Raw genomic sequence first — 13,573 nt, forward strand, 5'->3', positions numbered from 1 at the left:
CAGGTGGCGGCCTCCAGTGCGGGCGGGGTTGTGAGCGTCAGGCAGCAGAACAATTGCTGACGAAGATCTTGAAGCCTCTCAGAAGGAACATCGCCCAAAATCGCCAGCTGTCCAGGTCAGTGCCATAGAACTGTTGCCGCGCGCGCGCCTGTGTGTGTAATTCACCACCACGGTCGTCTGGTCACCCAGCCAGCCTTTCCCATTGCGGAGCGAGCTCAGAGCTCATAGACCGATCTTCGGTTAGGACTGAGACCACAACACACTCCACACAACGGGAAAGCGAGGCTACAACCCCTCGAGTTACATCCCGTATCTATTTACTGTTAGGTGAACAGGGGCTACACATTAACCCCTTCAGTACCATGACGCGTTTTCATATTCATTCTGCTTACTATTTGGTGATTTTACACAGCTTCAGAAACTTATGTGGAGGATCAAAATGGTGAAGACGCTGGCCATTAATCTTCTGACCTCTAAAGACTCTTCCTAATGTCAATAAAACCGTCTAAATCACACCAAAAATTCATGTTAAAAGTGCGTTCCAGTACTGAAGGGGTTAAGAGGCTTGCCCATTTGCCTCGCCGCTTCCCGGGACTCGAACCCGGACCCTCTCGGTTGTGAGCCGATCTTGCTAACCACTACACTACGCGGTGTGTGTGTAATTCACCACGGTCGTCTTCCCTATTACGGAGCGAGCTCAGAGCTCATAGACCGATCTTCGGGTAAGACTAAGACCACAACACACTCCACACACCGGGAAAGCGGGGTCCCAACCCCTCGAGTTACATCCCGTACCTATTTACTGCTAGGTGAACAGGGGCTACACATTAAGAGGCTTGCCCATTTGCCTCGCCGCTTTCCGGGACTCGAACCCGGACACTCTCGATTGTGAGTCGAGCGTGCTAACCACTACACTACGCGGCGTGTGTGTGTGTGTGTGTGTGTGTGTGTGTGTGTGTGTGTGTGTGTGTGTGTGTGTGTGTGTGTGTGTGTGTGAGCAAGGGTGATCCTCCCTCAGCCTTAACGCATCCCTTACCACTGAATAATACTCGGGTGCATGTGTTGTGCCGCAGCTCATCCTCAGGCCGGCTCCAGTACCGTCTGCTGCCGGCTACCTACCAGGTCGGGAAGCGACTCAAGACCGCGTGTCCCGATGGCTTTGTCTCTGTGGCTGGCAAGTGTGGTAAGTGTCGAATAAAACAACACAGGGGGAGCACATCACTATACATTGCATGACTAACAAGTAATTGCCTCTTTTATCCACTATTGTTGAAATCAGTTATTATTAAGTGTTGTGTTAAAATCATTAAAAATGGAAATAAGTAACAGCAGGCGAACTTCATATTTTCTTCATATTTGCTTATAGAAGCCACTGATAATTGCTAAGTTCAAGCGCGTGTACGTGTTATGTGTGTGTGTGTGTGTGTGTGTGTGTGTGTGTGTGTGTGTGTGTGTGTGTGTGAGTATAAGAGACCTGCTGACCTTGCTTCCTTCTTCCTCGCCCGCTGTGCTGACCCGTGCCGGTAGTGGCGTGCAGCTCGGGTTCCCAGCATGACCTACGTACTGACCAGTGTTTGGCATGTCCCGCCGGCACCTATCAACCAGACGAGGGTGCTACGCAGTGCCTCGCCTGTCCCGCCCAACCCACCACTACGCGCTCCATGCAACGGACAGGAGCCAGGAACCTCTCCGAATGTGCAGGTGAATAATTTCACTCATGTACACACACACACACACACACACACACACACACACACACACACACACACACACACACACATACAAGCAAGATAAGCATGGGTTTTGTAACGTTCCTAAACACTAGGACTGACATACTTTCAAATTTTATTTTATTATTTTTTTTGTGACGTACGATTTCACTTTATTGGTATATTTCTTGGGCAACAAAAACCAATGCCTTCTTTGCCTTTATCTGCATTAGTTTCGGGTAAAACAATAGATACTTCTGTTATAGTTTTCCTCGCTCTTGTATCGTCAAAGTTCATGTCCCTCCACCAGACGCTTGCCCAGCCGGGTGGTGGAGCGCTGATGGCTACAGCCCTTGTCAGCAGTGTGCGGCGGGCACCTATCAGGCGGAGAAGGGGCGTGTCCAGTGTTCCACGTGCCCCAGCGGCCACGACTCCCAGCCAGGCGCCACCTCGCTTGAGCAATGTCTGGCAGACAGTGAGTCTTAGACATATTCTGAAACACTTCTCCATGTGCACCTTAGCTACTTTCAAAAGACTCTAGTTAAAGCTACACAAGTTTTCGGGGTCTTCTTATTCTAGCGACAGTTAAACAATATCATTAAAAATAAACAATCTTGAAAGCCCTTGAAAATGGTCGTGGTGAGAAAGTAAAAGTGTTTTAGAAGACCGGCCTTGATATATAGGCGTTGTAATATCTGTAAACACACACACACACACACACACACACACACACACACACACACACACACACACACACACACACACACACACACACACACACACACACACACACACACACACACACATACACACACACACATTAAAAGTAAAAAAGTTTAGATAATAATTAATTACAGTTACAGACCCAGACAAAACCCAAACCAAAACACGTCAGAAAGTGCCGATATCCTGGCTACACTTCCGTCTATCAACTGAATTGAACTGAATATCATGTTCAGGCTATGGCAAGACAGCTTAGGAACACGCTGATGAAAACATTACAGCACCCTCGGACCATTTCTGTTTTGGCCGCTAATTTTTTTTTTTTTTTTTCATAAAGAAAACCGAACAAATATTGCTATACTCATTCCTTGTGAAGAATAATTAACCTGTGTAGAAGCGAGGTGAAATGTGTGTTAAGGTTCCGTGTTGTATTTAAGTCTCTAGAAATGAAAGATCTTGGTACACCAGACAATTATGTTTTGCTCTATATTATGATGTTAGTCGTATAAACTCAAGTAACTATAAAGAAATACCATGGTAAAATAAAAACAGAAAAATACTGAAAGGAGTAAAAGCATGATAAATCAATAGATACATCGTAATACAGTGTTGAGAGACGACTACTCTGTACCGCGAGACGATGCTGACCCACTCCTGAATTAAACCAACCTGCGAACACTGAAAATGTGACAGTTTGGGTCCTCTCCTATTGACATTAATCAAAGTATTACGATTTATTCACAATAGTAATATATTATTCTCAGACGGAACACGGGCCTGATGTGTTTGAGATGTGGCATTTTGTTATAGTACATTTCGCACTATATAGCGACTGTTTAGGACCGAAAAACTATAGCTTCAGGTAGATATACAATGATGTTATCTATCGATTTTCAGTCTTAAAGTAGGGAAAAATTACAAATATTGATGTATTTCTTTTATAGCCCACATTGCTTCTCGAAAAGGTGCACGAACTTAGAAAAGGTTGAAGAACACTAAGCTATACCCTCAGAAAAAAAATACAGTAAAAGAAATAAGATGAAAATGACCAACATCTCTATTATTACGGAGACTAAGAATAATACCAAGACTAATTAAGTAATTCAGAGATAACGAAACGAACGACGATCACGAGAGCTTCCACGATAACAGTGTGTATGATAAGATGTGATTCCAGATTCCTCGATAGCACTCCGAGTTTCCAAGATAGTAATGCCATTCCATGACAAAGGTGCCTTTCCAGTTTCCATGATAACAATGCGAGTTTCTATAATCAAGATGCAATTCCAGTTTCCATGGTAACGATGCGGGTTTCCACGATGTTGATGCGGTTTCATGTTCTCACGATGTGATTTCACGACACAAGATTGAAGTCCACTTGCCTACACAGGTACTGGGACGAACCCTTTCACCCCGTAAGGATTCACCCCAAACCCTTGGGTGCGAGTAGAGTGACGCTGTCACTTTCCTGCGCCGCAATTGAAGTTCACTTGCCTACACCGGTACTGAGACGAACTCTTTCACCCCGTAAAAGTCCACTCTACACACTTAGGTGCGAGGAGAGTGGCGCTGCCACCTCACTGCGACGCAATTGAACTTCACTTGCCTACACAGGTACTGAGACGAACCCTTTCACCCCGTAAGGGTTCACCTCAGACCCTTGAGTGCGAGGAGAGTGACGCTGCCACCTTACTGCGCCTCACACGGGTAGCCATGAGCAATGACCCGCCACACACCACTCCCCAAACACTGTCAGTGAGTCCTTTTCACCCCGTAAAGGACCACTGGTATTGTCAGTGCCTGGTGCATGGCGCACAGCGTGCCCTCGTTCATGGCGAGTTGTTCAGCACGGTGTCATTATAAGCAGAGGTCCTGTACACACCACTCACCACCAGACTCTATGCAAGGAGCCCTTATCACCCCTTAAAGGCCCCTCACGGCATCATCTGGTGGACGGTAGACACGGCAGACTGCTTAAGGCGACCCCTTGCCTAGTGTGAGGCGCTGCAAGTTGACGACAACCAGTGAGCTTGAAGCCGCAAAGGAAAATGAGTCCACGTTAACAATGGGATTCCACGACAGGTTGCGATTCCAGTGTCCACGGTAAAGATGTGTTTGTCGAGGATAACGATCCGTTTATCGAGGCTAACGGTGCGGCGATGGCGATGGCGAAACGATTCAAAGTATTATTACCTACACAGGTACTGGGACGAAACTTTTCACCCAGAAAGGGTCAACCCCAGTCCCGTGGTTATGAGAGCAGTGACGATGCAACCTTGCAATGCCTCACACGGGTCGCCATGAGCAATGACCCGCCACACACCACTCCCCAAACACTGTCATGAAGTGAGTCCTTTTTACCTAACCTAACCTAACCTAACCTAACCTAACCTAACCTAACCTAACCTAACCTAACGTAAAGGACCACTGGTACTGTCAGTGCCTGGCTCATGGCGCACAGCGTGCCCTCGTTCATGGCGAGTTGTTCAGCCCGGTGTCATTATAAGCAGGGACCCGTACACACCACTCACCACCAGACTCTATGCAAGGAGCCCTTATCACCCCTTTAGGGCCCCTCACGGCACCATCTGGTGAGTGGTAGACATTGATCTCTTGCTTATGGCGACCCTTGCCTAGTGTGATGCGCTGCAAGTGGACGACTAGTAGTGAAGCTTGAGGCCACCAAGGAAAAGAAGGACCTGCAGCCAGTTCTCTGCCTTGGGCCCCAGGCCGGACCCAACAGCCACCTCCTTCCCCCGTGCGGCGCCCAAGGCCGTCACGGCCCTCAACAACTTTAGGCCGAAAGTTCTCAATCGTCGTTTAAATTTTGATTCGAATATAAAATCGTCGATGGTAAATGAAAAATAGCTTTGGTCTGAAAGTGTGCAAGAGTTAGCTGATTAATGAAACAAGGTGAGGCAGCTTTGCTCCGGAGTATTTAGTGTACTTTGTATGTTGCTCCCATGAATGTGTACGTGTTTGTAGATAACTGGATAGAAACAGTAGACCAATGGTAGTTGTGTAACTATTGGGGAACTTTTGAAAATTAGTTAAGCTTCTGGATAGAGTGGATGAGTGCACACAGGTTTGCTTGTCTTATACATAAACTGCCACCTGTAGACATAATTTTTTCTATTTTATGGTCTTAGAAAAACAAACTTAGTTTCCTTTATTTCCCTGATCACAATGACGTGTAAATATCAATGTTTCATATAATATAAGGAAACACTAGGAGAGAACCCAAACTCCCGTTGAAGTTGCCAGATTCAACAGATATCGTAATATTTCACAGAAAAGATGGTCAACTGCATATCGTATATTTTTGGATATTCTTCTGTCACATAAGGAGATATCAAGATAGGTAAAGTATTTTCAAACATGTATCTACGACAAAAACGCTATAATAGTAGAGTTATGAACTATGCATTGTGTGTTTTTTATATACCATCTAGCTTTATTCCTGGGACAAAATTACTTCTTCCTCAATTGATAACTCGAAGTCATTATGATATTTTCTTTCCTTTTAGGTTAGTAAGTAGACTACAAGACACCATGAACATATGAAGCCCCGTAAATGAGTTTATTTTCATAACTTAAAAATCAAAATCTGATAATGAGATTGTCTTTTGCCAACCAAACTGTTCTGCATAGACGTCTTCAGCGTCATAGAGACCTAATGATGTTAGCTCATGGACAGTGGCCATCCTGACAGTGCAAAACCCCAGGGGGTTCATAGGAAGATTTCCAGGGGTACTTGGATGGCTGATCTAATAAAATCCTTTGCAGTACCATTGCATATTGAGTTCCATGTTCCATGTGATAATACTGGGGGTTCGGGTACATGGTCTTATAACTCAGGGGGTTCTTAACGATAAAAAGGTTGAGAACCCCTGGTATAGAGTTTCCTCAACAACACACTCTATAGAGATTGTGGTTATTTCGCAGCTGAGAAGTGCGAGCTGGGATACTTCTGGAACGTGAGCCGCGGGTCATGTGAGAAGTGTCCAGCAGGCTACTACCAGAACACCACCGGGGCCGCCTCCTGCTTGCGGTGTCCCGCCTCCTCCACCACTGACCATCCCGGAGCCACCTCTATCCACCAATGCAAAAGTTAGTACTGTATGTAGCTTACACTCACGCTCACAAACACACAAATACTCTCTCCCTCTCTTTGTTTGCTGCGCATGTCTGTGTCTTGTGTTTTATTTGTCTTATATATTTTTTTTTTCAATGTGAAAATATAGGCTTTTTACCACCATCCCCATCCCACCCCCCTACCACTACCACCACAGGACACAAATGCGGCGGTCATGTGGGGCCGCTATCTGGAGTGTTCGAGACGCCCAACTACCCCGGCCACTATCCAGACGGCGTCCGCTGCACGTGGGTGGTACGGCCGAAGAGGGGGCGTCGAGTGTTGGTGGTAGTGCCCAGTGTACGACTAAGCCACGACCAATGCGGGGACTACCTCGTCATGCGGAAGTCAAGTGAGTTTGCCACACACACACACACACACACACACACACACACACACACACACACACACACACACACACACACACACACACACATGGCATATAGTCTAATAATCTTATTTTTTACCTATTGGTGTCTTTCTTGACTTTCTCTTTTTATTTTACCTATGTTGTATACTGTTAAAGTGGTGAAGGTAGTTTATAGTAGTAGTAGTAGTAGTAGTAGTAGTGGTGGTGGTGGTATTACTATCATTATTATTATTATATTATTATTATTATTATTATTATTATTATTATTAGTAGTAGTAGTAGTAGTAGTAACAGTAGTAGTAGCACTGGTAGAGCTGGTGGTGGTGGTAGTAATAGTAGTAGTAGTAGTAGTAGTATTGCTAGAGATGGTAGTAGTTCTGTATTGGTGGTAGTAGCAGTAGTAGTAGCAGCAGCAGCAGTAGTAGCAGTAGCAGCAGCAGCAGCAGCAGCAGCAGCAGTAGCAGTGGCAGCAGTAGTAAGTGGCAGTGGTGTTGGTGGTGGTGGTGGTGGTGGTGGTGGTGGCAGCAGTAGTAGTAGCAGTAGCAGTAGTAGTGTGTAGTAGTAGCAGCAGCAGCAGCAGTAGCAGCAGCAGTAGTAGCAGTAGTAGTATTGGCAAGGTGATGGTGCAGTAGTAGTAGTAGTAGCAGTAGTAGCAGCAGTAGTAGCAGCAGTAGTAGTAGTAGTATTGGTAGAGGTGGTGTAGTAGTAGTGGTGGTGATGGTGATGGTGGTGGTGTTAGTAGTAGTAGTAGTAGTAGTAGTAGTAGTAGTAGTAGTAGTAGTAGTAGTTGTTGTTGTTGTTGTTGTTGTTGTTGTTGTTGTTACTATTGATGTTATTATTTATATCATTATTGTTGTTGTTAGTTGTTGTTGTCTTTCTTACTACTACTACTACTATTACAATTATCATCAACATAACGATCACTATCATCCTCTCTCTCTCTCTCTCTCTCTCTCTCTCTCTCTCTCTCTCTCTCTCTCTCTCTCTCTCTCTCTCTCTCTCAGGGTCGCCGTACAGTACCGTCACCTTCGAAACCTGCTCCACCTTGGACAGACCCATCGTGTTCACCGCTCGTTCTCAGCGCCTCTGGGTTCACTTCCGTAGCGACGCAGCCAAGTCAGATAAAGGCTTCAGAATACTATACGCTACCTATAATAGTAAGTACACACACACACACACACACACACACACACACACACACACACACGTGCAGGAATACAGTCACACACAAGCCCGCGCGCGCACTTACACTATAATAGAGAGCCATTTTCTACTTGGTGTCCCCGTTATTCCAGTTATGTTAATTTTCTTGCCTTAAAAATCTTGCCCGGAAATGAGAGAGAGAGAGAGAGAGAGAGAGAGAGAGAGAGAGAGAGAGAGAGAGAGAGAGAGAGAGAGGATATTGGAGTTTTTCTTTATTAATGTGTTTGGGTGGGTAGGTAGGTGGATGGGTGCGTGTCAGTCAGTCAGTAAATCAGCCAGCCAGTCAGCCAGTCAATCAGTCAGTCAGTCAGTCAGTCAGTCAGCCAGCCAGCCAGCCAGCCAGTCAGTCAGTCAGCCAGCCAGCCAGTCAGTCAGTCAGTCGACAAATAGTTAAGTTAGTGGATACATAAAAATACTAACAGACTGTCCCCTCTCTACTCCCTCTCACGGTCACCCACAACAGAGGAATACCATCGTCTTATCAAGAATATAGTGAGAGACGACAGACTCTACTCCCTCCACAACCACCAGCACATTCTGAAGGTATGTGTGTGTATTTACCTAGTTGTATTTACCTAGTTGTAGTTTTACAGGGCCTGGGCTTTACGCTCGTGTGGCCCCGTGTGTGTGTGTGTGTGTGTGTGTGTGTGTGTGATCTATTATTACATCTATCTATTCTAATGTTATCAAAATTATGAGGAATAGTGTATCTAACTCTACGGAAAGTGTTTGCTCTGCTTCATAATGATACAGAAACATGATTACAAACCCCGTGTAACTTTAACCAGAGTCTTTTGAAAGTAGCAAAGATACGGGATGGAAAAAAAATCACGGTATGGTCCATAAAATCTTCTGTTTACCTGTATTTCCTTACTCCTGTCTGTTCTCTCTCATTAATGTGATTTTCATTGATGTAATAAGTTTTGACTTGCACATTCCGTACACTCTCTTCTTTAATATATTTTTTTGTGATTCTTTCTCGTGTTTTCTGCAGGTTCTCTCTCTCTCTCTCTCTCTCTCTCTCTCTCTCTCTCTCTCTCTCTCTCTCTCTCTCTCTCTCTCTCTCTCTCTCTCTCTCTCTTTCGTGTAGCAGCAGCAGCAGTAGTAGTAGTAGTAACAATGATAAAACTAGTAGCAGATATTTAGTCCTTTTGTATTTAGCACACACACACACACACACACACACACACACACACACACACACTTTCTTCCTTTCTTGTAACATAAGAAAACATATTTGGTTTGTCAGGATAGAGAATTATTGCCGCGGCTTCTGGAAGTGGTCGCTGAACCCATCAAGTACTACGAATACGCCAACGAGAAGGACAAGCTCTTCCCGTCTTCCTTCATCAAGCTCCTCACGCCCAAAGTGAGGCGCTTCTTCTCCCGGAGGCGGAGGAGAAAGTGATGACGACGGTTCTGAGAATGAAGCTGGCACAATGAAGAGAGAGAGAGAGAGAGAGAGAGAGAGAGAGAGAGAGAGAGAGAGAGAGAGAGAGAGAGAGAGAGAGAGAGAGAGAGAGAGAGAGAGAGAATGTGTTTTAATCGTCAATGCAAATCCTACAGTGAATCCTACCTATCTACCCCCACACCCCTTCTGGAAACCTTAGACATTCGGTGCCGCCAGTGAATGAGTGACGCAGTGATGTTGACAGGCATGGCTGTTAAAATTACTTAAGAACTTTGTACAGCACACTGCCGGTCCCACAATAGATAACAGTTTTTGGACCAGTGCATTGGGCAATGTGTCGCGCTGTCTTAGATACGTTTGAAACAGAATTGTGGTGGTGTTGGTGATGGTGAAATTGTGCACACTTGTCTGCTGGTCTGAATCGTTAATGTTATAAGGAAACGAAAGACCGAACAGAATTTGAACCTGGCGAATTCAATGAGGAGAGAAGAGGCGGTGAAAACTTAACTGGTAAACCACGCTGCCTGCCTACCCTGCTACCTACATAACTTCAGCAGAACTACCAACATGATTCCTACAGAGGTGCCAACATATCTTCTATCATGTGGGCAAATCTACCTAGGTCCCAAGAAAAGTTAAAAACATAGTATGGGCGTGTTTTGTACAAGTGTGACTGTACATGAAGAGCAATAATGACAGAGGTGTTAATGAGAGTCTGTTAATGCCGATTTATATTAGTGAGTGTTAATGTGTATTAATGAACATGTTATCTTGTACTATTCCATACCAACTGTCCTGAAATATTGTGGAATCCATACACGCGGCCATCTGACGTTATATCATGCAGTTGCTTTGAACCAATCTGATACTGAAATGCCATAGTATTTGTGTCTTTCTAACAATATGAATGACGTACTGTACTCGATTCGCCAGTGAAGACTTGGCTATATGCAGAGAGAGAGAGAGAGAGAGAGAGAGAGAGAGAGAGAGAGAGAGAGAGAGAGAGAGAGAGAGAGAGACTAGACCATTCCAGACAAAAGAGTATAACGTGTGCTAGGATATGGCGCCTCTGAACATCACTTATTCAAGACTACATATACAATCATCATGAAGTCTGAAACTGTCTAACTTTCTGCTTTCCTACAATGTATGGGTTGTATTGCATTAATAAATATGTGACACCAGCATGCATGCATTCACATACTCAACTTCCCTAACCCCACTGCATACAGGATGACATCTTTGAAGGTATATAGGTGAACGGCTTAGGCTGCATCTTTACTCCCACAGCCATCATCTGCAACAAAGCCACTGCTATTCCCATGTCCTGAGTTTTGTTTGCTCTGTTCTATGAGTCCTGCCATACATGGAATATAACAAGCCACCTGTGATAACTTACACGTTTCAGAAAAAAAAAGAAAAAAAAAACCGTAATTTAGATATAGATACACAGTGTAATGTAATGTTAGCACACTCGGATCACAACCGAGAAGGCCCGAGTTCCAGTCCCAGGTGCGGTAAGGAAAATGGGCGAGCCTCTTAACATCTAGTTGTTCATCTAGCAGCAAGTAGGTACGGGATGTAATTCAAGGGGTTGTGGCCTCGTTTTTCCGGCGAGCGGAGTGTGGTGTGGTCTCAGTCCTACCAGAAGATCGGTCTATTAGCTCTGAGCTCGCTCAGTAATGAGGAAGGTTGGCTAGGTGACCAAAGCAGGCGACAGTGAACACACACACACACACACACACACACTCCTTACACGACAAACACACAATATGTACAATGCAGTACTTCATCACTTCCTCCCATTATTGCACGCCGGCCATGCACCACCCACTTTTCCCCGCCCGCAGCCCGCCAAGGAAACATGGAGAAAGATACGCGCACTGTGGATGAGGAAGAAATGGAAATTATTCCATTAGGCGCCGCAATTGCTTAGGTCATATGGCACCGCTATTATAGGGTTAATGGAAGGACGCTACATCTCCCACCGGGCAACTAGGTTTAGCAAGGATTCGAACAAGAGCCGCATTAAGGAGCTAAGCCACTCAGCCCCGAGCTAGACGGTACAAGCGTCAAGCGGTACCGGAAATGATGCCGGCACATTCAGTTGTAGCAGTACAGATGCGTCTCGCCGAGCTACCGAGACCACGCCGACGCGCCAGGGCAGCCAGTTGGTGCCAGTGTGGAGCGGTACCGAGAGTGAGAATGACTCAATGTTACCGTCTTACCCATCACTGCTTGCCTTGAGCCACCTCCATGCTGTATACAATTTGCTCAGTACCGTTTCGGCTATTTACTAGTACGGAAAATTTTAACCGGTACAGTACCGTTAAAGCTGGTACCGGTATTACCTGTACTGGTAGCGGAACTTGCCCACCAGTCCGTGAGCCGCGCTGCACTTGGCAGGACAAGGCGCTGGCCGTGAGGGACAGTGAGTGGTGGAGATGAAGATACCGATAATAGTGATATCTAGCCTCTCAGTAATCAGAGGTTAACTATTTAAACATGGTTGAGGACAAAAAGTGGACAGTGGAGTGTGGGTGCCTGCTAGTGACACGGACAGCCGCCGCCGAGCAGTCTTTGGTTAACGTAAGTAATATATTGGTGTAACTCATCATTTCACGGTGGTGCCATGTCATAACCTAACGTTGGTAACCTCCAGGACAACATATCAGTGAACTAACACCTGCACATACTTATAAAAACCAAATAATTAAAATCTTGAAAACGTAAACAAACCGATCCCCTGACCCGCCGCCTCTCTCTCAGCCATTATCTGCCTCATCTCTCACTCATTACAGGCCAGACAGGTCACAAAGTGGACCCATAGGCCTAATCTTTCATGTCAGTTGTTGAGATATATCCGCAATTACCCGATTTGTGTGCTATGGAGGCTCAGGGAGAAGAAGCGGGCCTACCCATGACGTCACGAGCCCCAGGCTGTGACGTCATCACCAGCTCCCGCCCAAAATGCCGGTCCCAGATGCTCGACTTCCACTATTATTTATATTTGTCTCAGTTAATTTATTTCGAGTCACAAGTGCCTTTTAAGGGTTTCTAATGATAGTTCGCAGTGTTTTACGTGTCTTCCATGCTTGAGTTGAGTGAAGTACGGTGATGTAGAGGGTGTTTATGACTTGAATGGGAGGGCCAAAATACGCTAAAATTTTTACCTCCGCTATCTGTGATTTTTTATTTGAGGTTGTAGCGAAGTGTTTGTGTTTTCAAAAGATGGTTTATCATGAGAAAAGTGTGCAAGGCTCCTGAGAAGTTAAAGATGTGGACTTTAAGAATGATATCTAGTCCTGATAATATTGTAAACAACGTCATTTTTTAAATATTATTTTTTCTAATAGGGCGAGTTGCCAGGTTTTGATATATCGAAATGATAGTCATAATTTTTGAAAAACGTTATCGATTCAGTTGAATGAAATTGGTGGGCTTTGAAATTGTATTTAAGCAAGTCGAAGTTCTAATACTTTATTTAGTATATTTTTTAGCTATTTTTATTATTCCTTTTCTCGGCAATGTTTTTTGTATTTTAGAAGTTAGTTTCGATTGATAACGAGTCGGAATTTTTATAACATTCGTGTCCAGCTGGCTTTTTGGGAATCCTCATTTTAAAAATGATTTGCGTAACGAATATATGTGACGTCATCAAGGGAGGGCCGAACCCCCCCCCCGGCTGGACCCAGGCCGATACCTGGCTCCAGGTATCGGTGGGTGGGGGTGGGTTGGTGTGTGTGTGTGTGTGTGTGTGTGTGTGTGTGTGGGTGGGTGGGTGTGTGTGTGTGTGTGTGTTGCCTTTATCTTTCGTTATGAGGGAGCCCACTAGCTGGAACCAATGACACCCAGCTCCCAGCTGGAGGGTGTTTGAGGGGGAGGTGTGTGTGTGTGTGTGTGTCCTTTTCTTTCATGGTACTTAGCGTGTGTGTGTGTGTGTGTGTGTGTGTGTGTGTGTGTGTGTGTGTGTGTGTGTGTGTGATTCACTTTGGTCGTCCGATAGTCACCCAGCCAGCCTT

General features: G+C 45.2%; 1 protein-coding gene across 6 annotated transcripts in view; it reads left to right on the forward strand.

Moving 5' to 3' along the window:
* The window catches only part of LOC123503655 (signal peptide, CUB and EGF-like domain-containing protein 1), a 30,660-nt gene extending 19,922 nt beyond the window's left edge, over nt 1-10,738 (forward strand). For 5 of the 6 annotated variants that reach the window (XM_045253605.1, XM_045253603.1, XM_045253601.1 and 2 more), the window contains 9 exons: nt 1-115; nt 1,074-1,183; nt 1,528-1,701; nt 2,020-2,184; nt 6,378-6,542; nt 6,725-6,919; nt 7,942-8,094; nt 8,604-8,683; nt 9,390-10,738. The exon at nt 1-115 is cut by the window's left edge and continues 34 nt beyond it. In XM_045253605.1, coding sequence (XP_045109540.1) covers nt 1-115; nt 1,074-1,183; nt 1,528-1,701; nt 2,020-2,184; nt 6,378-6,542; nt 6,725-6,919; nt 7,942-8,094; nt 8,604-8,683; nt 9,390-9,548 — 1,316 coding nt within the window. In that variant the 3' untranslated portion in view covers nt 9,549-10,738. Of the gene's footprint in view, nt 116-1,073; nt 1,184-1,527; nt 1,702-2,019; nt 2,185-6,377; nt 6,543-6,724; nt 6,920-7,941; nt 8,095-8,603; nt 8,684-9,389 lie in introns of those variants that run through there. The other variant, XR_006674555.1, reaches the window with a different exon arrangement.
* Nucleotides 10,739-13,573: the final 2,835 nt, after the last annotated feature.

Source organism: Portunus trituberculatus, chromosome 14 (genome assembly GCF_017591435.1).
Source record: "Portunus trituberculatus isolate SZX2019 chromosome 14, ASM1759143v1, whole genome shotgun sequence".
NCBI lineage: Eukaryota > Metazoa > Arthropoda > Malacostraca > Decapoda > Portunidae > Portunus > Portunus trituberculatus.